This window comes from Cyprinodon tularosa, unplaced genomic scaffold (genome assembly GCF_016077235.1).
Source record: "Cyprinodon tularosa strain WSP-4 unplaced genomic scaffold, ASM1607723v1 ctg696, whole genome shotgun sequence".
Lineage (NCBI taxonomy): Eukaryota > Metazoa > Chordata > Actinopteri > Cyprinodontiformes > Cyprinodontidae > Cyprinodon > Cyprinodon tularosa.
Window position 1 is genome coordinate 83,915 of NW_024039447.1, and position 27,027 is coordinate 110,941.

Below are 27,027 nucleotides of genomic sequence, written 5' to 3' on the forward strand. Positions count from 1 at the left end.
AATTCCTGTGTTTTTATATGATCTCTTTCTGTAGAAAGGATTACTGGGCTAAACTGCAACATAAAAAGGGGTAGATAACTCTACATAGTACTGATGTGACATAATTTAAATACTCTTTGACTTCACCTGAAATTACAGGCTAGTACCGAGCTTAGAAACACCGCTAAACACAGGCACAAACAACTGACTGTGTCCCTGGCTGCTGATTACATATCATTATCCAGTCTAAAGGGCAGGATATCTTTTCGAAACAAATTGGCACACCAGGAACACCAAAGGAAGTCTTTATATCTTCAGAAAACATGCTCGGATAGTAATGAGCAATAGTGTATTTTTACTCACAGCCAGCAACAAAACTTCAAACCTTATTTTCTTTTCTGATATTTATTCAGGGAGATGGGAACTTTTGATGTTTCGAATTTTGATGCAGAACTTGTTGAGACTTTTGGGGCAAAAGATTAGAAATGAGAAACAAGGCTAGACTGTAAAAGAGGACCGAGAGAAGAGGGATGAAAATAACAAGCGTGAGAAAGACATGCAGAGAGGCACGCGGGAACATAATAGATACAGACAGATAAAACAAGAGCTGAGGCAGAGAAATAGCAGGATGTGCTCGAGAGTCGAAATGGGTATTCTCTCTGAGGGTTATAACCTACACACTGCTAAGATAACGCTTTGGTGGACTCTTCTAATGCATGAATATAACAAAGCACAACAGTTACACTAGTTACATGTAACCAAAATGTGTGAAATATAAACTTAATTGAAAAACATGTTCTTCAAATGATTGCCAGGGCAAAGGCGTGAACTCACACTTGCATTATTTCAATTTATACAGCAATCTCAAGTTTGTCATGCATTTAAAGTTATTCATCTTTACGCATCTTTGACCTGTTTACCTCTCCCCATTGAAGAAAAGAATCCCCACATCATGATACCTCCACCACCTAATTTCTCAATGGGGATGGTGTGTTCAGGTTGAGGTGTGTAATTTTTACCACAAAAAGCATTTGAAATGGGTCAAATTATGGGACTAAAAATAATCTGACCCCAACAGCCTTCCCTTCATTGCTTGTTGCAACCTACAAATGGACATTCTTTAAACAGAGTTTTCCAATAACTACTTTTTTGTAAAGCTCAGATGTGTGGATTTCACCACAAAGGATCTTCCCAGATGAGTTTAAAATCTCTGCAGCCTGTCCAGAGGTACCATGAGTTTAGAATGCTTCACCGGAACATTTCAGGAGCTGCCAGTCTGGATGGATAAATCTGCCTCGGTAAGTGTGAATTCTATGATAGTCTTTTCATTTTTATGATGGAATTCATATTATGATGTCTCTTTGATTTCATTTGTTTTAACGTTTTTGTCCCTATCCTGTCTGATGTGGTCATTAGACTTTTTTTATACTAAGATTGGATTACAAGCTGTTGGAGTCTTTGTTCTATTGTGGTTACCTCAGCAGGCAGTGGTTAAACTGGATTTTATATAAAGGTTTTGTTAAAGAGAAAAGAAAATATAACACACGCACTTCTGATTTTCATGTGTAAAATATTTGGAATATTTGGAATTTTCCGTTTCTTTACTACTTAAAAAAATTATTCCAGTGAAAGAGGTTGGTGTCCGTGCTTCCAGAGTGACTCGATGTAAAAAAATGTATGGTTTTCACAGCCTTAAACCTTCTTTTTGTTTTATATATATATATATATTTATCAATGATAAAGAGTGTGGGGCTCTGTAGTGTTGCCAGGGGTGAGGTGTTACCGTCTATATGCATACAGAGACAGTGAGGTAATTTATTGGCAGGAAAAGAGAAACAGAAGGTAAAAACCAATGTGAAAACAAAGAAGACTGGTTCAAAGAGAGGGAGTTACAGGGATGCAAATATTCAAGAAGTTAAACATTTAAACGTGAAAATAACACTGAAAGAATCCAAAGTGAATGAGAAATGTATAGATGAGCTGACCAAGACTAAATAAAAAGAAACAATGGGAAGGAGGACGGAGCAGGGTGGTGGATGTTCAGACTGAAGTGGGAGGGAGTTCAGGAGGGGAGGCAACGAGGATACAGAAAGGAGAGAAAGGGAAGCAGTGTTTATGGAGGAATGTGACAGTGTTCAGTATATGGGAGCTAGGCCAGTCTCATAGTGCCATACTGACTGCTGAAACAGTGTGACGAGTTTAGCTAGAAAGAACCTCAGCAATAAAAGCAGAGATCTCTTTCTTTTTTCTTTTTTTTTTTTATCCTACATTAATTCTGCAAGTCTGTATTCAGCTAATGGCTGTTTGTCTAGAATGGCAGCGGCAATGATTGCTACTGTGAGGGCACACAGACCTTAATGGAGGTAAGTCTGCTCTGCGGGGACTGGAAGGTAGGATTGATTGACTGGATTTTAAATGGAATAAATAGTTATGGACACAGCTTGAGAGTTGCTCAAATTTCTCTAACATTAGAGCACTCCAAACTCTTTCCTAGTTTTTATATAAAAAATGTGAGCATTCATTCATATAACTTTTAACCAATCTTTCATTTATCTACAAGTAAAAAAGAAACAGTTTTAACCATGAAGTTGATTTGTCCAGCATTTGCTAGATCTTAAATATTCCTGCTTGGTCTTGTAAAACGCAAGTAAAATAAGAGATCTGTTGCAATACTACAGCAGTGTCGCACCTGTGTACAGCTAGGAATACGTTCAGGCATGTAGGATTTAGGAATTGCTCCACATTGTGCTGGTGACAAAGTAACCTGGTAAGTAAAGCCCACTTGTTCAGTCTTGTCTTTCCACAGTTTGTTCTGTAATATCATTATAGTGGGAGTACCGGTAAGTAGATCACAAGGGCAGAGGTGGTGCTTTTGTTATCTTAATGAATATTAGTTCTTTAGCTGTGGACTTTAGGAATGTGTGGCAAGTTTCCTTTTTCAGAGTAGTCTATCCCTCTATGAGTTTAGCTCTTTGCTCCATTAATGTACAACATGACAATTAGTGTAAGCTGCTGACCTTCTAAAGAAGACAGTGCTGGAAATAACTGTCCCAGATATCAAACCTAGCATCTTCTTCTAATGAATGAAGGCTCCGTCAGGGAAGCACAGCATCCCCTGATATCTATGAGGCTAAACTTTTTATAGTAGAAATGTTTCTGCTATGGTTTGCATACTTATATCTTAAACAGCAGTTGCTTCTGTAATAATGGAGAGCCTAAAATGCCTAAATAACATGTGGAGTTTTAGTTCAGTTAACAATTGGAATCACAGAGGTCATGGGGTGGGGGGGTTATTTTATAGCTGAGCACAGGTATCTTCTGCAGTACATATTTCCAGCTGGTTTCAGAATGATACAGACCATTGAATATGAGTTCATTGTACTCCCACATTACACCACCCTCAGACACACATACACGCACAGCCACAGGCTAAGAAGCTAAGGAGGATAGGAGGATGGTTATGCTCAAGAATGACAACCTTATCAGAGTATTCAGCTTGCAGGTCAGAGGGTCCTGGTGCCAGGAAAGTCATCTTTTCTTCTTTTCCACCAATGTGTGAATATCCTCTCTCTGTGACACTACTGTAAGGAGGTATATTTTGCTGATGAGATAATGAAAGGGATTTTTTTTTTTTACTGTATTTACTCATATCTGGATAAAAAATATGAAACGGAAATCTGATACATATAGAAAGCAAAAGTTAATTTTCAAATTAAAGTATAACTAAGTGCCTCAAAACATTCATGATAAAGGGTTTGATATTTAACCCAAATAAAAGTTGTTTTTACAATTTAAAAATACTTAATGTGAGTCTATTTAGCTCATTATTTTGGAGTAGAAGCTATGTGTGTTTAATAGCAATAGATTAGACAGTTTGATTTTAATAAGTCAAATAAATTCCAACTAAACTCAAACTTGCACTTGCTCAGGATAATTTAGATTACCGTATTAACTTGATTTGCTCCTCTAGTTTGTCCTACTTATAACAACTGCCTCAGTGTGAGAAAGAAGCTTATTTTATCTAGTATGATTAGCTTATCTAGTATGTTTGGAATTAGTATCATTATCAAAGCTAAAAGACTTGAAACTTTAAGCATTACTTAAATAGTAATAGGCCATATAATGTGGCTTGTAAACCATTTCCCTAAAAAAGCAAAGATTTTTCCTTCAATGAAAATAAGTTAGTGAAGCTTGTTATTATGTTGAAAAAGTCTAAATCATGTCACAGACTCAGCATCACATTGTTAACACCAAACCAAAACACTGCACTATATATATTAATGCTCTGATCTTCCATATCAATGCTTTTTTTTGCACCATGTTTTTTCTTCCACACTGTTTACATTTGATCACTGCTGCACTTTATGAAATGGAAATGTTCATTTATTGTCTGCAAAGCTGTACAAAATGAAATTTCATTTTGTATACACAAAGTGTATACAGAATGAAAATAAAAGTTGTCTGAGTCTGTCAGCCTTTTTGCTCCATAGTAGAAATGATAACCAAGGAATGAGAATAATGTTGAATAACTATCATCTTAGTTAAATTGAAATCTGATGTTACTAAAATACAGCAGGTAATGCTGCTATTGATGAACACTATATATACAAACATAATCTTGATTACATTTGCAATGTATTTATTTGCTAACATTTAAAATCCTTCAAAGTTAATTTTTTGTAAACCTATAGTCAATTGTTCAATAGTGCTAATAGAAAATACAATAAAATGAATAAAATGTTGATTTTATAGCTTGCACACATAACTAGTTTTTAATGGAAAATATGGGGAAAGTATATATTCATGGTTAATGCATGAACAATACTTTGGAGCACCTAAAAATAATGTTGCTTGGTACACTGCACCCTCAACAACTTCTCTCTGATGGAATAAGTAAATATTTTATGACAACAGCACTGACCTTGGATTGCTGAATCAAACCAGAGAAGGCTTACATATCTCCATTAAAATTTAGGACATTTATTCCATTGTATAACTGCGAATTACCCTCAACAAGCTAAAGATAAACTTTGTGATTTCGTTACTTCAGGACTTCCGAAACTCCTCTGCCTTCCTTCCCATTCTTATAGGACTAAATGCTCTCATTTAGACTCCATTAAAAATACATTTTCAGCTTTACCCTAACTGACAGGGTTATGCAAATGCATGTACTTCAGAAACGCTACTTTGCCAGCCACACAAATCCGGCCAGTGATTCACAGAACCTCCTTATCTATTAACACCCAAGGAGGTCGATCATTTAGACGACCTAATGTCTCATCTGGATGCACATAACAGTGTTTGAATGCAATCTAATTTCAACAGGGGGGTCCTTCACTGAAAGCTGGCCCCTTATCAAAGATTCAGCCATGCGCCTGCAGCAGAACACGCTGAGATCAAAATAATGAGTTATAAATGTTTACTCACTGGCTTAGGAATGAGTCTTTCTGTGCACTCTGAACAGAGGAAACATCAACTGTATGCTTGGCGGCAGTTATCAATATATAATACAAGTTTAGCAGCACAGAATACAAATACCTCTCGGACTCCCTGTCTCTCCATCTCTGTCTCTTACTCTCTCTGCTCGTGCCCCTCATTCTGTGCCTGGTACTTCATCTCCTTCACTCTGGGGCTGTAATGAGTGTCTGGTATTCTGCACTTCACCACTGAAGCTCCATTCATGCTCAATCTCCTTTACAATGCACTAAAAGGATTACCCAATTAGCTGATATTGGATGCCATTGTGTGTGTATGTGTCTAAGTATGAGAGTGTGGATGAAGTTTGTCACCAGATAGACATGTTATCAGTGAAAGTGAAAGATAAATGACTGTCCCTAACCCACACATCATCCTTAGTTGATTTTCTGCTGGAGGCCATATTACTCATCCACACATATCAGTCATGGTTTTGGTTGTGGCTGTGTGTGCGTATACAAGAGAGAGAGTCGGACCTTGACAAGATGTTGAGGGTGATAGAGAAAAAGAGAGTATTACCTCTCAATAATTCAGCCTAGCAGCCCTTTTAGTCTCCAGTGTTATATACTTTCTGTTGTCAAGCATGATCTGTTTTCCTCTCCTAGATGTTATGATGAAATTTGTACTGTCATAGCTGGGGGCGGGATTTACCGTTACCTGTAAATCATTAGTTAGTTTTTATGAGCAACAGATCATTATAGTCATCTAATAATGTGACATAGCTTTTGGAGGAATATGTGCAACATTTTGCTTTTATGTCATTGAACAGCTTCTCTTTAAAATTAGAGCTATTCTTCAGTCACACAACCAAATTTGTTTTTAAAAAACTAGTATATTTTCAAAGTTATATTCAAAAATATTTTCATATATATTTTTCTATTCTATCCTTTCAGGAAGCTAAAGATAGCAACACACTTGAAATTAAATAAATGATACAGTTTGTGTCTTGAATTTTTAGTGAATTTATTATTGTAAAAAAGTTTCCTTCCTTCAAAATAGCTGAAACTAGATTGAAGGTCTTTCAAAGTAACTTTTGTTTCATATAAGGTAACAAGCACTGCTAGAGTTGTTAATAGATGATTACAGGAAAACTTAAAACATATGGCATTTGCTTGAAAATGTAGTCATATTAAACTGCAGTAAAATAACAAATCACATTTCATAATGTGATTAAAGTGTCCATCTTAATTTTCTTGACAAAAGGAGATTTCTATTGTTTTACAGCAGGTGTTTGTTCAAGAAAACCTTATTTTCAAACCCACACTTATAAAGCAAGATTATTTCCTTACGCATCCAAAACCTGAACTCAGGCATCCCAATAAACTCCATTAGCACATGTAAAATAATTTGAGCACTCAGACAACAGTGGTAAAAGAATAAGTCTCTTTCTGTTGTATCATGAAAGGATTAACCCAATATGTACAATTTGATTTTGTCAGCGGTGAATAATCCAATAAAGTGAGCACACAGAAACAAGAGTAACTGTGCTTAGAGATTGAAGGAATATGGTTCCATGTTCAAGTAGCTGCATCCAGCTGCATCACATGCAACCTAATGTGTTGAAGGCAATGGTTTATAGATGACTCCCCTTGGCATTAGAGCAGTGTAGATCTGTTTTCTGGAGTGCCAAATCAGCCTACCTTGTAATCCAATGGATTAGTTTAGATTTGTTGGTTTCCAGGAAAACAATATTTCTTTTATTTCATCTCGGATGGCGGAAGCTTTGGTGGAGAGATGACGCAGGGTTTTAAACAGTTTTTAAGGTGTTGGGCTTGGCCTTGCTGCTTCAGGGAAAGGACCTGATGATAATTTAGCACATCAGAAGAGACATATGCTCCTTTTCTGATCCAGTTTGTTTTGCTCTGGTCCCCCTCACTCTGCTTTATTGTGTTTCATCTGACTCACTGAATTATTGCTTGAATGAAGCTACCTGCAGAGACATTTGCTTTGTATGGGCATTGCAGTTTGGTTTTGTGTTTTTCTGGAGAAATATATGTGCGTCTGAACAGCTGATTTAGGCTAGCATGTTCTTTTCTTCTTCTTTCAGCCCACAGCCATGCCACTCTTTAAGAAACCATACAGATGTTAAAGGAATAGTACACCCAAAACATGATTAGCCTTCATTTTCTACTCACCCCCATGCTGAACAACACCCTGGAGTACTTTTTTGATATCTCAAATGCATCTGGAGATCTGGGAGGCTTCTTGCTGTCTGCTGACATTCAAATAATGGAGGTCTATGGTGCCCAAGGCAGAAAGGTCCATAAAAGTCCACAAAAAACGTGTCAATATTTCTCCATACTGCTCGTCCAATGTATTCCAAGTGTCCTGAGTGGGTAGCGTCCATAATTTACTCGAAACAAAGTCATTTAGAATGTTTTTAGAGCATAAACAGTAGTGTATAGGATTTCCTAAAAGCGCGTTCACGAGCCTACGGAAACCGCGGCAGACCAAACCAGACGAAAGTGCGCATTCAGCTCGGCAAAGAACTCATGCTCTTCCTCAACACTGAAGTCCTCAGACATTTTTCTTTCGTTGTTTCTTTCTTTGCACAGGTAAACAGCACATGTCTTCTTCTACGCTTGCATTATCGGCAGAGCAGACACTGAATGCGCACTTTCGTCTGGTTTGGTCTGCCGCGGTTTCCGTAGACTCGTGAACGCGCTTTTAGGAAATCCTATACACTACTGTTTATGGTCTAAAAACATTCTAAATGACTTCGTTTCGAGTAAATTATGGACGCTACCCACTCAGGACACTTGGATTACATTGGACGAGCAGTATGGAGGAATATTGACACGTTTTTTGTGGACTTTTATGGACCTTTCTGCCTCGGGCACCATAGACCTCTATTATTTGAATGTCAGCAGACAGCAAGAAGCCTCCCAGATCTCCAGATGCATTTGAGATATCAAAAAAGTACTCCAGAGTGTTGTTCAGCATGGGGGTGAGTAGAAAATGAAGGCTAATCATGTTTTGGGTGTAGTATTCCTTTAAGAATCGTCGCACTTGTCTTTTAATTTAACCCACTCCATCTATTGTGATTATTTTTGTAGTCACTCTTGAGTTTTTGTTTTTACTTTTTTTTTCCCATAATGCTGGCTTATAAAATCCATTATTGTACGACGGAGTATTAGGGCCACACATGAGGAGAAAAAACATTTTTGTCATGACGAGATTAAACTCGACATGTCAACTTTAAAGTCGACATGTCGACTTTAAACTCGCCATTTCGAGAATAAAGTTGAAATGTCTTGTTGAGTTTAATCTCGACGTGTCGACAATAAAGTAGAAATTGGTTCAAGAGAGCCAACCGCTGCACAGGTTACATGCACAGATTCCAGAATCAGACGTGCCTTGTGTAGATGATTTGGTCAAATTGTACTTTCTGTGATGATTATACAGTTATACAGTTGCAGCACGTCAAAGACTACCTTCACTCTTAAAACGCAGACTGCAGCTGTGGAGCGCGGTTGCTCTTTTCTCCAAACTTTGGAATGTCGAGATTAAAGTCGCCACGATATATCAACTTTATTCTCGAAATGGCGAGTTTAAAGTCGACACGTCGAGATTAAACTCAACAAGACATTTCAACTTTATTCTCGAAATGGCGAGTTTAAAGTCGACACGTCGAGATTAAACTCAACAAGACATTTCAACTTTATTCTCGAAATGGCGAGTTTAAAGTCGACACGTCGAGATTAAACTCAACAAGACATTTCAACTTTATTCTCGAAATGGCGAGTTTAAAGTCGACACGTCGAGATTAAACTCAACAAGACATTTCAACTTTATTCTCGAAATGACGAGTTTAAAGTCGACACGTCGAGATTAAACTCAACAAGACATTTCAACTTTATTCTCGAAATGGCGAGTTTAAAGTCGACATGTCGACTTTAAAGTTGACATGTCGAGTTTAATCTCGTCATGGCAAAAATATTTTTTCTCTTCATGTGTGGCCCTAATACTCCGTCGTAATTATTGTCATACACCTCAATATGGATTTTTTTTTTTTTTTTGCCTTAAAGCTGGTGCAAACAAATGGGTTATCACTCCCATTGCCAATTAGTGAACAGCTGCTGTTCACGTCACATTGTTTCCTTGTTCGGCTCTGATCTGGAGCAGCTACAAAAAAAAACCTTGCTAGAAAAAACAAGGACGGAACGGTTCACACAACTAGCTAACTGAGATGGAGCCTTAAAAGAGCCTCTGGAAAAAGAGCAATATATAAGAGAAATTTTGCGTGGGGAACATAGTCAGCAGAGTGCCCTGACTTTAACCCGTAGAAGGCCTTTGGGATGACCTAGAGCAAAGACTGCATGCAAGGCTTCTCTTCTCTAATATTGATTTCTGGCCTCGTAAGCAATGGTCAAATATGACTGTAAACACATTTCTAATCCTTTAAGAAACCCTAACTTAAATAGTTAAAGCGGTTGTAGCTGAAATCATTGAGTCAAGGCAGTATTAAATAATATATTTTATTAACGTTAATGTAAGAGTAAAGGCAAGTGATCTGGTAAGGAAAAAAGGTCTTCACAACCCAGTTTTACCAGATCATTAAAATAATAAGCATGGCCGATTCTACAGTTCAAGTCATGCATTTCAAGGCTGTGTTTTTGTTCGTTTATTTTTTTTTTTTTACCAAAGAAGTACTGTACAATTGTTGTAAACAGAAAGTCCTGGACAGTATACCAACTACGGGTATGAGGAGATTAATTTAGTCAGGAGGCCTGCAACTATTTGAAAATGCTTTGATTTGGATCCTGATCCCATACTTGCCATGATTTAGTCTGTGTAAGCCAATTTTTTCTGAATTTGCTTGAGGTTTTCAAAATGAACAGCTCAATAAAAAAAAACAAAATGAATAGAATCATGTTTAACGAGAAGAATAAAAACCTTCAGGCTTTGACTTTAATTAAAATAAAATGCTGTATAAGGTTCTAGACATGCTTAAGACTGCAGACATACACAAAAAAACCATAAACTGAGATTGACCTAAAAAAACAGACATTGAACTAGATAATAGATTACAAATGCATCTGTTGGAAATTACCATATAGACAATGTGAATTAAAGAGATGCCATCTGGCGTAGCAGCAGTGTACAGAAGTACAGTGAAAGCTAAATTTTATGGTCATTGTTAGACAGGTATAAATCCAGGAACTTTCTTACACACTGTAGCCTATCGCTCTGTGCTAATCAATTGGCAATGCTGCATGAAAGTGAGTGTATTTTTGGTCGCCTAGTAGATGGTCTATTGTCAGCAAGTCTTACACTGGGGGGACAGCGTTTTGTGTCAGCCAGATCAGCTGGGGCTCAAATAGCAAGGTCGACTGCCCCTCCCATGCTACCCCGGCACACACACTTTAATACACATAACCCCTCCTCTGCTCACAAACACACACTTGCACACACATATTCATTGTGCACAACCCTCTTTTGTCCAGACAAAGACAAACCTGGAGCCAGTCAGATATGAGATTAGATATATGCATGCACATACACACAGACACACTTTTCCCAGCTAAGCAGGGTCTTAAATCAAACAATTCCCCAAAAATCTGATAGGTCAGACTATCAGGATCACCTGCTAAAATTTTAATTGCTTGAAAAACATAAAAATATATTGCATCAAATAGATGTGAAAATGGTTACTTTGGAAAAGCAAGCGGGTGATAGTGTAATTGTTCCGGCTAAGAGGCTTCAGAGTCTGAATAAAACTGATCCAAGGAGTGCAGTCATCTGAAAGGGGGAATGAAGACTACAGCTGAGATTAAAGCAGATCGGCAGAGATGCTAGAAAGTGCTGGATAAGTGGGTCAAAAGATTCTGCAAACAATTTAAGGTTTCAGATTGTCTGATGTAAAATGATGTAAATGTTTGTGCTGTTATCTATAGGCAGTTTAAAAGAGCATTGTAATATATAGTCTAAATACAAAAAAAGTGTCTGATAAATGATCCTAATTGTAACACAAAAGGGTGAAAGGTGGAGGTTTCATTTTTTTTTTAGGTCCAGTGGTTTTGTTTTCTGCTTTTTATTGCAGTCATTGTGCAATTTGTCAGAATACATTATTAACACTCTACTGCTTCTGTGAAACTGTGTTGAACATGTGTGAACATGAAAATTATCTCAAAACCAGGAGTTCTAACAGCTTGTGGTCATAAATTCAGAATGGTGGCCCTCTAATTTTCAGGAGCAGTCATTTACTTAACACGCAAATACGATTCTGGGCAGTTGGGGGGGATGCATCAAATACCACAGAAGAGTTTGCACAAAGAGGGCACACTTCATCAGACAAAGAGCTAAAAGATAGAGGGCAAGCGCCTTTTTTCCTCTTGCAGATGAACTGTTTTTTGAGAGTGGGTGCAGGGCGGCCAGTGGGATGGATGGGTAGAAGGAGGGACTAACAGGAGGAGGGAGAGAGGGAAGGATGAATGGTTATTACACAGTTAGTCGATGCAAAAAAAGAGGAGGGGTATGCAGAGAGAAAAGGGGGTCGCACCGAAGGTGTAAAAGATCTTTTGTGAAAGCTGGGACTTAATCACTTGAGCGGCACACGCCAGTTCTATGGGAGCACATGTTATACACCAGCTCCCCTGGGAGGAGTGGGAGGTCTCTCTCACACACACTCACTTTTGGTGCACACAGATACACAACTGAATTTCCATATCAGTTATGATGCAAAACTTGGCACAAGCTTACTAGACAAGCAGGAAGACCCACCCCCTTTTAACAGGACGGTTAGCAAACCCTCCTGGCCGGGGTGAGAGTGTTTGTATTTGCTCCTTGTCCTTTCATGCATACACACACGCGCCTGGCTGTTTGCCTCCTTCAGGACCGGATGGATGACTCTATGGGGGCTCGGCAAGAGATGGGTGCTTAGTTTGGCCTGGCAGTAAGTAAAATCTATTGTTTCATTACACTGCTCCATTGTCAGAGGTGGATGCTGATATCTGAGAGTGATAGTGGGGTCTGTAGATTAAGTAGCAGACAGACAGCTCAGTAAAACACAGCCATGTCAGAGACTGCTCACCAGGCTGACAAAGAAAACTGATGGTTTGTTCAGGTCTCAATTTTGAATGACATCCACAGTGACTGAACATACTCTTTCTCTATTCTTCTAGAAAGTCCTGCCATTTTTTATATACAGTCTCACTATTGGTGCTTTGATTCTCCTCATCGTTTCACATTGGGTTTGTCTTTCAATCTTTTTCCTCTCTTATGTTTGAAGTGATAAACATCTTCATCCTCTCTCCTTTGCTTCACCAGAGTTCCCATCTCTGACAATACTCCGTAAAAGTGGACAGTGAAAGTTGGTAATCTATGTGTCAAAGTGTAGAAAAATATGTTCCATGCTTTGTTGTTGGGACTATTATAAAAGACTTAAAGCTTGAGGACCAGGTGGTTCAAGGATCAGAGATCATCCAGTGTGATGCCCTTTGCCACGAGAATTCAACCACAGAGCTGACTTTTCCCCTGTGGGTTAGAAACCCTGATAGTAACATCTGTGATGTGTTTGCTTTTCAAAGTAGGTGGAGACAGTGAGCCAGCATGAATAGTAATGATAGCAATTTGGTAGATAGATGTTCCATTTCCCCCAACAAAAGCTTAGATGTAAATTAAGTTAAAAAAAATCTTTATTCAGTATCTCTATTTCAAAATTTTTAACATATAGTTTTTCCCAGACAGTGATATATTTGGGCGTTTGGTTATTTTTGTATTGATTTTATTCCTTGGAGCTTATTCACATCCAATTTTGCTTTAATGGAAATTTTAGTACATGTGACTGATAAAAAAGGACTGTTAACTTACTGCATGGCCTACATGAACATGGGGAAGACTGCTGACTTGACAGTAGTCCACAGATAGACCAAAAGCAGGGTAAGTCTCAAAAGGTCATTGCTAAAAAAGCTGGCTAAACACAAAGTGCTGTGTCTGTGCTTATTGACAAACACTTGTGTGAAAGAAAAAGAGCAGTATTAAGATAATGTCTGAAGAATGTTATCTAGGCTAATGAGAAAAGGGATTGGACTTGTGCTAAGTGTGTCAAAGCCCCCTTTTCAGACAGAAGGAAATTTGGAATTTTGTCTAATAATAGTTTGGAAAAGGAGTGAAGGTGCACATAATCCAAGTAAATTGAGAGCCTCTTAAAGCTACTGCACTGGTTTAGTGATTCATACAAAAAGGGCCCAACCAATAGAGTTAATTCAGAGCAAGATTTAAGTCAGTAGTGATTTGCTTGGTTGTGTGCTTGTTTTAAGGAAGGTTTTCCAAAATGTTATTTGTCAAATTCTACTGCAGCAGCTCAAATCTAGATACAGAAACCCAGGCACAGTGCCAGTGTAGACTATTTTCAGCCAGTTTGTTTTGCAAATGTGAGCACATCTGCTTCCTCATTAAAGGGCTAGATTGAGCAGCAAATGTTATGAAACTAAAAAACCTGAAGAGAGAAATTGTGCTTGGATCATTCATGAAGAACATCACCTGTTGACAGATCTGGTGCATTATACAGTCATTCTCTTTAACAATGTGTTACCTCCCTTGTTTTTGTTGGGGGGTGGGGGGGTTGTTTGTACTAGTTGATTTTTCACCTGCTCTTAAATCTGCTATCTGAACATTTTCATAGGAAGATGTTTTTGTGTTGTCATTTTGGATTTTTTTTGGGGGCTTTTGAAATAGAGATGTTTTTTGTTGTTGTTGTTTTCCATGGTGGCCTGAATTTATAAAATCCATAACTTGAACTATTTTGCTTCCTTTCAAGTGTTTTTCTTTAAACGATACTCTATACTTTCAGTGTGTTAAGGTCAGGCCTTTTTAGAAGCTTTATTGTGACACCATACTGCTTTATATTTGACACCTTGGCACAATATCAACTGCTCCTAAGCACTACCTCTTAACGAAGTCACACTTACAGCTGTAGAGGGCGCCTTTTCCCTCCAACGGAAAGGAAAAAGTTGCTACATCTACTGATGCATCATGTGCATGGCTGTAGCTCTGTGGCACAGGTTGATATGACATCATTTGCCCGTTTCTTAGAAATAAACATATACAGTCAAATATTTCAAAGAGAACCTTCCCTTTTGGAATTAATGGCGTCTGTGTTTCTTTTCCTGACTAGTGATTTTCTGTCAGTGTGAGGAAGATGCAACAAACTAGCAGAACTTACGTTTGAATGCATGTGTTTCCTCCACCATTAGTTAGTCGTTTCACCCACTGTCAAAATCCAAATGCTATTTAAGGGCTATTTAACGCCCTACCCACTACATGGTTTGGGACAGCCTTTAATGTGGTGACCCTCTGCCTTGAACTGCGCCAACAGAGTGTTGGGATTAGGCCCTTCACTAAACAGACATGTTTTTGTTATAATGACAAAGGAGCTCAATCGTTATCTTTTAGATTTTTTTTTTTTTTTAAGGTTTGGAATGACCTTATGGGCAATTGCATTCATTAGCTGTTGATTTGGTGTTCATTTTGGATCTTTTTTTTTTATTCATCATCACCTTCTAAAGTCGATGGTTTTCAACTACAGTTAAGAGACACTTTTAAGCAAGTTTGAATTGCATCCTCCCTCTGACACACCCCTATTGAATGGCTGAATTACCTCCTCAGCATGTCATTGAGCTCTGTAGAGGCCTGATACTGAGACCAACCATTAAGGACTAGAGCTGGAGCCCCTTGCTCTAAATCATGGTATAAAGTTATCTTTACTGAGAATAATCCTCGATACAGAAAAATCTGATTTAATTGAAACTTAATGAATAACATTTTACCAAATATGACTTGAGTTGCATATATATTTGGGCGTGTAAACACATTTATTAAATGTTGGTCCATAAGAACAGTTAGTGTATGAATTTAAACTAAGCCTCTCAGTTGGTGTTATTTATTATAGATTGAAATTGTAAATTCATTCTTCCTTGTGAAATGATACAATCCTTAAAATGGGGCGACAGTGGGGTCAGATGCAGGCTTTCAACATTGTTGTGTCCTTGGGCGGGACACTTCACCCGCATTGCCTACTGATGGTGGTCAAAGGGACCTGTGGCGATGACAGCAGACTCGCTTCTGTGAGTGAGCCCCAGGGCAGCTGTGGCTACAATGTAGCTTGCCACCATCAGTACATGAGTGTGTGCGTGGGTGACTGTAGCGTAAAGGGCTTTGGTCCAGTCTCCTGACTTGAAAAAAAGTACAGGCCATTTACCATTTCAAATCATTTAATATAAAACTGTTAAGTTTATCTTTTGACCACAAATGCATCCCTGTCGATTAAAACAATCAGAATTCAAATTACACCTAAATTGAATAGATTTACCAATTTAGTGTCTGGTAATGGCAGACATAACTGATAACTTCAACTAGACATAAAAAAATAATTTTTATGAACTCCAGACACACAAAAAAGAATCTCCTCTTTAAGTCTGCAGAACAATAGACTCTGCAGAAGATAACTGATATATAAATAAAATAAAAGGGTGGATAATGTAGATTCAGACCTTTATTCATGGCCTAATTATCGACCTATTAAAACATTTAAAAAGATAAAGATGGCAACATATAAATACAAGGTACAGCACCTGAAGCAGCAATATGAGTAATTCCATTTAAACTTCGAACACCCTTTAAATCTCTTTTATTATCTAAAAGAGTTGTCAGGTCCACTTTTAGATTATAATGAATTTTTGTACAATGTCTTTTATAAGTTACTTTCAGGTAACTTATAAAAGGGTTATTTATAAGCTTTCCCTAAAATGCATCACTTTTAAAAGCCATACTGTACTACAGATGTGTTATTTAGGTACAATATCTGCACAGAAAATCTGTGAAGAAAATCAGCCAAAGTCCAAAGAAAAGCTCCAAAGAAATTATTAAAAACTATGAACCAGTTTAAAATAATAATATACCATAAACATGTTTTGTTTTTTTGTCTCACAGATGAGGCTAACGTCAGAAGTTTCCCAATGGCATGAGACGGGTCCCTCCTTCAATATTTTGTGAGTTTTCCATCAGGACCAGTTCCCGCCTGTGTTTGCAGGACCATGGGTAGCGTCAGCAGCCTTGTTGCTGGAAACAGCCTCAACAGCAAGCATGTCAAGGCTTCTGACTATCCGCTAAAGGAAGGAACAAGCTCCCAAAGGAAGAGTGGAGGGTGCAATCTGGATGGTTTACTGAAGTGTGGCTTTGCTCAAAGCTCCTCATCAGCCACTCATCTCCCTAGAGGACTCTCCCACTCCAGGTCAGGAAGAAGTGAGGACTTCTTTTACATTAAGGTACGATTAAATGAGTGAGTAAGAATCTAATTTTACTGTTTGGTATGCATACAACAGTTTTGGAGTAAAATGTTTTTGTACAACTCAAGGTGAACCATAAGCAGAGGTCAGCGTACCACAGGGAAAGATCGTTGGAGAAGGCTGTGAGTAGAAACAAGGAATCAGACGGACGACAGCAAACCAAACTGCTGTTCATGCCTGGAAAGATTTTAGAAAAGGTGAGTTTATAACCATCCTTCATGTTCAGCTTGTAGTGCCCCCCACTCTGTGCTTTCACCCTGGATTAGATGCTGTACTTCCTATTTTCCTTGTTTATAATACAATAAACAGCTGACCATTGAAATTTTGAGAAAACTATTTCTTCAAATGCTATTTGCAATAATATTATCTGCCAGCTAAATACATTTATATTAAAGGACCACAAGTACGTCTGGCTAGCGGAGAGAACCTATAGGTGGAGGCAACACTAAGGCCAATGACATTAGATGAACCCTACACTGAGAATGTGGATGTAACAGATACCTAGAGAAACATCTGAGATGTCAGTCCAGAGAGGTTCACTCCTAAGAACAACAGATAGACTGCAAAGGACTCTCAAGCTCTCAGGTATATTATCCAAGCTTGAGGCGAAAGCCCCTCACCACACCCAGGGGACGGGGAGTGGGAGGGAAAAGAGGTTTCATAAGTATACGTGTGTCTCTATGTGAGTGTGTATATAGGTCACTATCTGAACATTATCATCTCAGTCTTAACCCTCGTTTTTATTTCCCACTTCCTACAATAGTGCTTCCTGTCAAATTTACTTGCTTTAAATGCTCTCAAATTTCAGCAAAAAATCTTTAAACACACCACAAATGTAAGCTTAAGCAATCTAAATTATAGCTAGGAATAGACAATGCTTTTTGAAATTATTTTTTGGGAAGGATTTTTTGGCCCTTCCAGTAACAAGGTTCCCCATGTAAACCTGCATAGTCTAGACATAGCTGATCCCTTCTTCACATACCTCCCAAGTCATTATTTCATACTTCCCTGGTTTGCTAGGAAGGTGAACCTTGACGTAACAGGAATATCGGAAAGCAGGCCTAGTTTGTACATCAGTGGCAGGAGTCCCACCCACTTGATCCACACATCCCTAAAGGAAGCTAAATGTTACTTTAAAATCTCTAAATAAAAAAAATAAAAAATAAATTCTAAAAACTTCTGTAAAGAAATATTTGCCTGTAAAAATTACTGCCTGCACCCCAAATACTTTCTATGGCCTCCTTCTTTGATTGATAGAGGTACACCTGCAAAATCAACCAGTTCCCATTCTCTCTAGGTGTCAGTGAATACAGGCTTCCCCTCTAGGTTTGTCATCTCCAGTTTTACCTGTGATTGACTTAGATAAAAATATATAAATAAATAAATTAAAAGAAGCTGGAACCTTGACTTGATCTCATCCACCAGATATGTTGAATTGCATGTTGTTTCTGAATGATCTGTAAATTTTCCACTCTTGAACTACTTTCTGTGTCCTTTGGGGCTGAGATCCAGTCTCCACTTTGGACTGTCTTCTTTAGGGTTGTCAGTCATCTCAAAATCAGACAAATTAGGAGTTGTTTTCTGCTTCAGTCATCCTCTTCTATATCTGACCATGTGGTCAGTCAGTTACTGTACTAGTGCTGCACACAAAAGAAATGTATATATTCGGGGTCTGTTTGAAGATATGAAGCAATGTTACATCAGGAATGTGGTTAAACTGAGAACACATTGTTTTGTTGTGTGTGTTTGAGTGTGTGTTAGTGGGGCTCCCTTTCTCATCTGATGGATGAATAACCTGGACTCCCATTCTTTTTATATGGCTGTCAGTTTTGATGGGAAACCTACAAGGTTGAGTTAAACACCCAGAATTCATTAAAAGGGTGTGATTACTTTTAATTGTTTAATTGTTCCCTGTTGACCACATCTTTAAATCTATTCATGCTGAGGTATTTCTGTCAGATTAAGGCCAGGGATTAATGCAGATCACTTTAGTGTGACAATATGCTGTTCCAAATATACAGTAAATATGGTTACTGCCAAACCTAGACTCATCGATTCGATTACCAAAAGCATGATTTGGTCCTACGTTTGTAGAACATGTCCAGAGGCTGCATGCTTTATAACTATGCATCCAATGCAGTTCATGGAAGACATGCCAATCTGAACATCAGATGAAGTTACTGTAGGATATTGGACAGTTACTGACTGCTGCACTCTGTGCAGCTCAGCATGCAGTGTCCCTCTCTCTGAGGTTTCACTCTGAATTAGGTGTTGTTCTTACTATTTTCTTTTATTTCAATACAAAACACAGCTGACCATTGAGCATTAGAGAGAAAATTTTATTGAAACATTTATTCACAGATGACAACCCAAGTTAACTGCGCTCAAGTTAACTGTATTATTAACAGTGAACGTTTTCTTTCAGAAAAGTAATTTGAGAGGAATGCTTGCTCGGGTTTGGATTTAATACACCAGGGGAAATAATGGTGGTTGTAATATTTCAACGATTTAAAAGAATGCATTTATTATTTTGCCAATTTAGTGAACAATGGCTCTGTATCCAAGAGATTGATGTGCTTTAGTGTAAAATGTAAGTATCACCCATTAGAAAAAACAAACAAAAACCGTATCATATCTAAGTGTTTTGCTGCAAGAAAAAAGTTACACGAAATAAATAGCAACATCTAAAAAGAGCAGACAGGTAGTCAAAGTTTGGACAAGTGGTTTTATCAGAACAAAATCGTAGTTTAGGGCTGGCCATTACAAGCCCTAACTTTGATTATGTTTAAGAAAATATGTGATCTGAACCAAACCGCCCTACAAACTACCGTAGTTACACCATTTCTTTTAGGAGGAATACTGTAGGTCAATATTAAAGGAAATACTGTAAAATACCTTTGGATTCCTACCAACAACATCTGTGCAATATGTACAGTTTAAAAAGCAATCTATAAAATTCCAAAGAGGGGTGTGCAAAGTCCTGAATTTAAAGAAAGTGAAAGAAACTAAGAAGTTTTGTCTAAATAATATCTTTACAGACAGGACATAAAAAATATTCTTTCAGTTGTAGTTTAAATGAGAATAAAATATGCTAAAACCTAAGGGTCTATTAATTATGTGCTTCTGGCTTGTTTTTCTCTCTGTTGTGTTGGCAAAAAGTTCACAGGTTTAATTTGAGGGCTACATCTCTTTAAGCAATGGTTATTAGTTAACTAAAACTAACAAAACAAAAAAAGTAGAACCAAAATTGAGAAAACATTTTTGTAAAATAGAATGAATAAAAACAGTAATTAAAACAGGAAAGCCATAACTGACTAAACCATTACTGTGGATTTATAAAAGTAATTAAAGCCTACTGAAATTAAAGACATACATATACATTTGGTGTTAAGATGATTAGTTCCCTTTATAAGCCTCACAAACTGTCTTTTTCACATTATATAGTTCAAGTTGACTTTAACCAAACAACATTTTAGGAATTTTGTGTTATGTTTGTTAAAATATGTATATAATTTAATAAAAACAAAACTTTGACCTGTTTGCCTTGCTAGCAAGTCAGTGTTTTGCTTTCAGTCCATCAAGTTAATGCTGTTTCCCCCAGATGTCGCCATTATTAGCCATCATAGTTAGCCTGCAAATTAAACATGGTGTAAATCATCTCACTCAATACTCAAACGTTGGATTCGTAGAAATTAAACTAATTAACAAATCAAGCAGTGATGTGGAAGATGAAAAAAAAAATAAACTGTAGGCTTTGTACACTGCAAAAACAATCCAGAAATAAGTAAAAAATGGCTTAAATTAAGTATATTTAGCCTTAATTTGAGCAGGTAAATAAGATGATTTGCCAATGGAATGAGTATTTTCACTCTTAAAATAAGATAGTTAGATAATATTTACTTGAAATAAGACGATAAAATAGTTTTTTCTTATTTTAAAAGGAAATTGTCTTGTTCCATTGGCAAAGTGTCTTACTTACCTCCTCAAATCAAGAAAAAACACACTTATTTTAAGAAAAAATAACTTATTGAGATTTATATTTTTTGCAGTGTAGTTTAATAAGTTACAGACATCTCTCATAAATTATGTCAGATCTCCATAACGTTTTAATCACCTACCCCCAACTCTAGATTAATGACTGAGGAATGCCTTGATCTTCTCAGAGAGGCAATTTCTGTGCCAGGAACACGATAAAAAGCATTTTCTTTAGTAGGTCTTTATTCCTCTGGGGACGGACAGTACAGACAAAGGGGAGAAGAGAGAAAGAGAGATCGAGAGCCGGAGAGAATTTGACAGTTTGAAGGAAAAACCCAAAAAAGGGATCCCAGGCATGAAGTCAGTGAGAAGGAGTGCTGAGCTCACAAGCCTTGCCTCTTACACTTCAGCAATGGCTCATATTATTAATATCATGGTGAGAGGCTATTCATCTTCCCTCAGACAGAACATGGAGGGGAAATGTAGACTGCGGAGGTGAAGATAGGAGTACAGAAAGAGCAGGAGGGGAGGTATGGTGCTGTGGTACAGCATATGACGGCACAGATGGGGCACACTGACAATAGGTACTTAAAAAACGACTGTTCTATTTTCTTTAGTCAGTGGATGGACATTTACTTGCAGTTACAGCTGTGCTGCTCAGCCAGTGGTAGAGCAGCGTGCAGTCCATGCTTCACTGGTTCAATTTCTGATATGAGATGACATAAAGGAAGAAAAAAAAATATAAGGAGAGAAGCATAAGGGAAAAAAAACATTATTTACTGGATTAGACACAGGACACAGGACTTACTTTTTGAGGGGGAAAAAATATTTCATAGGTTTAAAAACTCCTAATTTCAAAGAATTTGAATTTAATTTCTTAAACTTTCTATAAAATGTTTTGATTTTATGCTGTGCTGTCAGCTAAGAGGAATCCTTTGACTCTTCCAGCCTCCTGCTGAGAAATCACTCATCCACACCACAGCCTTCAAATCTGTGAACACAACAGCTTCAACGACGGATTTTGGCAACATCATTGGTCCCACGAAGAAAGCAAGCACTCCAAATGTTGGACACAAACAAGACCCCTTAGGTGTTTGTCTGCATACTGGTAAATAAATGCCCTAAATTTAAATGAAATCATAACTGAGATGTAATTTCTGCCTTTCAGGAACGCTCTCAGACTCTGGGCGTAACTCAATGTCTAGCCTTCCAACACACAGCACCAGTGGCAGTCTAAGAGCCTCAACAGGCCTTGTCAGCCAGAATGATGGTAGCACAGCTCTTATAAACAGCCTCAGCAAAGGACAACAACCCAGTTTCCCTCTATGGGTCAACGGAAATAACACAAACCTCGACTGCACTTACAGGGCTTGTTTAAACAGCAGTGTGTCGGCTTCTAAGGCTAATGAGGGTGCTGGTTCCCCTCTGTCTGCGGACGAACTAAGAATTCCTTCTGAAATGGCAGGGGGGATCCGGTCCCCCATAACCACAGATGAGTTTCAGATTGAGCATCTAGAACAGAGACTTCTGGAGAGGGAAACCGAACTTCAAGAGCTGCAGGTACTGAACATAGTGAGGAAAACACACACCATGATCAAAATATCTGTATGCTGTTAATTTCATGTTTCTTAACTTTACAACAGGTGAGTTTAGAGGAGAAGGAGGCTGAGACATGCGTTTTGTTTGAGGAGAGACAAAGGTTCTGTGCAGAGGAGATTGATGGACTGAAGGATCGATGTAAGGCACAGCTTCGGGAAGTCTCCCACGTTAATGCAAAAACCCATCAGGCTCTTCAGCAGCAAGTTTGCTACCTCCAGGTCAACTCCTACCTCTATCCATGCAGATCTCTCACAGTAGTTCATCTATATTCTTGTTTTTTGCTTTGATTTAATACTTTTGCATTTATTCATATAGAAACCAAAGCATTAAATGGTGTATATATTGCAGGAAAATGTTAAATGAAAATTTGTTTTTTCTGCAGATAGAGAATGGGAAGCTTCAAGAAGATGTCTCAAAGCTGACTCGAGAGAAAGACCTCGCTGAACTCAGACTGAGGTCATATGAGAAAGAGAGCACTCAGCTTGTGCCAACACTTGAGGAAATACAGTGGGAGGTCAGTAGCATATCAACTATATCAGGCCTGAGCTGGATACCAGAACGCAGATACTGTATATAAAGGTTTGAAAAAGAAAAAATGAAGAGAAGAATTGGGAGGATTACTAATTTTGAGGATCAGAGTTTTGCCCACTAGAAAAGAAATTAGGCGGAGGTGGATTATTCAGGAGATGGACACAAACCATCACTCGTATTTTATGAAAGCTATTTTGAAACTACAGTTGGCAAGTTAGCAAGTCTGCTACGGTCTAGTGGTGCAATTTCTCTTAGGTCCTTCAACATGTATTTGTGTGGAAATATATATATATACATATATATACATATATATATATATATATATATATATATATATATATATATATATATATATATATATATATATATATATATATATATATATATATATATATATATATATATATATATATATATGTTTTAGTTTAACGAGAATGTTTAAATATTCTGCATTATCTTTATCTCAATGTTCAAATTACACTTAAAATTGTTTTGATCATTATTATTTCTGATTTAATTTAGGTGTGTCAGAAAACAGGAGAAATATCTTTACTGAAGCAGCAACTGCGGGACTGCCAAGCAGACGTGAGCCACAAGCTGAATGAGATAGTCAGTCTCAGAGCATCACTAAAGGAAAATTCAGCCAGAGTGGAGAGGCTTGAGCAACAGAACAAGGACTACGAAGAGAAACTGTACTCATGCACCAGAGAGGCTGAGGTTGGTATTGTTGTTTCCTTGTAAACACAAATGTCCAGAAGAGACTGCCTACATTTTTTTATAACTTCAAGGAAAGATGTCCACTGTTCTATTCCTACGACGGAGTATTAGGGCCACACATGAAGAGAAAAAATATTTTTGCCATGACGAGATTAAACTCGACATGTCGACTTTAAACTCGCCCTGTCGACTTTAAACTCGCCATTTCGAGAATAAAGTTGAAATGACTGACATGTTCTCAAATTCAGAACTGCGAGCCTGGGTAAGCATAGGGAAAGACGTTACGTTATTATTGGTAGGCCACCGCTTCCTGTGATGATTATACAGTTGCAGCACGTCAAAGACTACCTTCACTCATAAAAAGCAGACTGCAGCTGTGGAGCGCGGTTGCTCTTTTCTCCAAACTTTGGAATGTCGAGATTGAAGTCGCCACGATATATCAACTTTATTCTCGAAATGGCGAGTTTAAAGTCGACAGGGCGAGTTTAAAGTCGACACGTAGAGATTAAACTCAACATGACATTTCAACTTTATTCTCGAAATGTTGAGTTTAATGTCGACATGTCGACTTTAAAGTTGACATGTCGAGTTTAATCTCGTCATGGCAAAAATATTTTTTCTCTTCATGTGTGGCCCTAATACTCCGTCGTATATTCCTGATGCCTGACAAAGAAAAAAAAAAATACAAGGATCTTCATCTTACAAACACAAACACATTTTTCACAGCTAAACATTTTAGTGCATTCACTCATGAAACAACTTAAAGATAAAAAAAAAAATCTGGTTATTTTTTTCCCTCCCTTTTGCTCAGGTGTGCCACAATGAACTTCAGCGCAAAAAGATTGAGGCTGATTTTCTTAGAGTCAATGTCGGCAAACTGGAGCAAGACATTCAGCAAGTCAAACAGGATCTTCTCACAGCTGGAGAGCAGAAGCTGCAGAAAGGTTTAGAAATTGAGAGACCAGATCAGGAGTTGGACATCCCTGACCAGGTCCAAGAGACAGAGAGCCAAAAGCACATTTTCACTGTATCGCTCCAAAGGGAAGTGGACAGACTGAAGGAGGAGCTCAGGGAGGAGAAGAATGCTCAGGAGAGGCTGGTCAGCAGCTTTGAGCAGGAAAGGCAAACATGGAACAAGGAGAAGGACAGGGTGATCAGATACCAGAAGCAGCTCCAGATCAATTACCTACAAATGCACAAGAGGAACCAAGACCTGGAGAGGATCCTGAAGGAGCTGACAGCTGAGCTCGAGAGCCGAACACAGCCAAGCCTCGACCTCAGATACAGCGCAGGGTTACAAACTTATGAGGACGTCATTGCCACAGAGATTTGATCAGAGCCGTCACTTGTTTCTATTTTAAAAACGCCATTGCAGTTCTATGTTTTGTCAATTACTCACTTAAAGCACTGATTCTTTTTTTTAAGCTTAGTTTATTTATTTAAAACTGTGATATAATAGAATAATCAATACTATTAAAATTGTTATTGATGTTGATATTGTTTTTACTTGTTTAAGAGTAAAAGATAGATTTTCTATGGCATAATAGGTTTATTTTTTATTATTGTCTATAACAGGAACAAGTTTTGATTTTGTCTGAAATTAGAAAAATGTTTTTTGTAAGGTTGATGTCGTATAGAACCAGGGTTTCCTTATAATCTCTTTTACATTTGTCTTTCCAGCATGACAACAAGACAACAACATATAGTGTTATGAACACTGGGGAACTCTAACCACTGTTGTCATGCCACTGTATGCTTCCACAGTGTTTACTCTTACTGTTATTAAAGCAAAGAGTTTGAACAATTCAAATTTCAAACAGCAAAATCTTGTTTCAAATGTTTTCCTAAAAATGCAAAGCTTTTATACAGTCTTAGTGTATTATTCTCACTCTTTAGATCTCCTCAAATGTAACCTTTATTCCAGCATTTTCAGTCTTTAGTCAATGGAAATGTTGATCTTTATGAAAGTTTTATTGCATGTGAATATAGACAATTTCTCCAAATATCCTATTTATTTATTTGAATATTTACAGCACTAGTTCCTCGTTTTTTTGTCAGTAGGCTGACAGGAAAGTGGGTATGAGAGAGGGGGAGAGACATGCGGCAAAGGACCAGGGGCGGAGCTAAAAAGGGGGGCCAGGGGTGGCCATGGCCACCCTTAGCCAATCATTGGCCACCCCTGTGGCCACCCTACTATTTGTTTCCCTGAAATACAGATGGTGGCAGCAGTAACACTCTGAAGGGGAATGTTCAAACTTATTAAACATTTAAATTTTTCAGATATTAACAACTACTTGACAACAGAAACACTGTGGTTAATTATGCACATCAAAATACAAACATTAAAGATGATAGTTACAGATATTTTCAGAACTAAATTTTGAATTATTTGGGGTAAAGATAAAATGATGTGCCTCTGCAAGTCTTCAGTGAAATCATAGATAAATAACTACTTTAATAATAACTTAAAAATAAATTTAATGTGGATGTTAGTAGATTTAAATATCATTTATTGGCATAATGATTATTGATAAAAGTAATTACAATGAAAAATATGTTCACCCCAGAACTTAAACCTGAAAGAATTTTGTCCACTATACCTTTTATTTACACAGCATACATGTTTAAATATATCCATCCATTTGTTAGCAAAGGCTGCTGGAAAGTATCGTTTGTCTTTATTTAGAAAATATGGATGTTGTGCTTGTTCCTGTTGGAACAGTGTAGATTGACCCTGAGGTTCTGGTGCCTTTCAGCCACCCCTCGACGTACATTGGTTAGCCACCCCATTAGCATTTTCTGGCTATGCCTCTGCAAATGACCACTGGTTAGATTCAAACCCGGGTCGTCTGCGTCGAGGACTAAGACCTCCGTACATGGGTCGTATGCGCTAACCACTGCGCCACCTGCACCCCCCAAATATCTACTTACACCATTTAGAAACACAATAAAACTTTTTTTCCTCTGACAGTAACTTGACCAGATTTCTGTGATTTTGTAAGCATTATTAGAACAATTTTGTAACAGTAGGACTTGTAAGAGAGAATGTTGAGATGTTAGACAGGCTGTCCATAAAAAATCACCCTTTGCTGCTGACCTCCAGGTGATGGGCGTTCTGTCTCATCAAGCAGACCTCTATGGGACTGGTGTCATTTTTAGGAAACTGTGAGAAAGCCAGGTGAAAACTTGTACTCCCAAATGAGAGGTTTACGTCAAAATCCAGAGATTTCTATGTTGACCTTGTTGCTAATTGAGATTGGAACAAATTAGCACAAAATCAACAGTGATTTTTGATCTATGTGCTGTTATCTTAGCGGCGTTGTTTTGTTTAAACAAGAAGAAGCTGGACTGATGATGTGTTGTGATGTGGGGCTCATCCTTTGTTTTAAGGTAGACTATATAATCCTCCTCACCAGGAGGAGTAAATTTAGCTCTTTCATGGATCTAGTAAAGATGCTTAGAT

At 37.8% G+C, this 27,027-nt stretch overlaps 1 protein-coding gene across 1 annotated transcript; it reads left to right on the top strand.

The window, feature by feature from the left end:
• Positions 1 to 11,998: 11,998 nt before the first annotated feature.
• Positions 11,999 to 25,389, top strand: lzts1 (leucine zipper, putative tumor suppressor 1). The gene is made up of 9 exons (XM_038268180.1): positions 11,999 to 12,349; positions 16,387 to 16,721; positions 16,811 to 16,939; positions 21,666 to 21,807; positions 21,886 to 22,277; positions 22,361 to 22,534; positions 22,699 to 22,830; positions 23,370 to 23,564; positions 24,376 to 25,389. The coding sequence occupies exons 2-9, from the start codon at positions 16,491 to 16,493 to the stop codon at positions 24,895 to 24,897; spliced, it is 1,917 nt and encodes a 638-aa protein (XP_038124108.1). The 5' UTR covers positions 11,999 to 12,349; positions 16,387 to 16,490; the 3' UTR covers positions 24,898 to 25,389.
• The last annotated feature ends 1,638 nt before the right edge of the window (positions 25,390 to 27,027 follow it).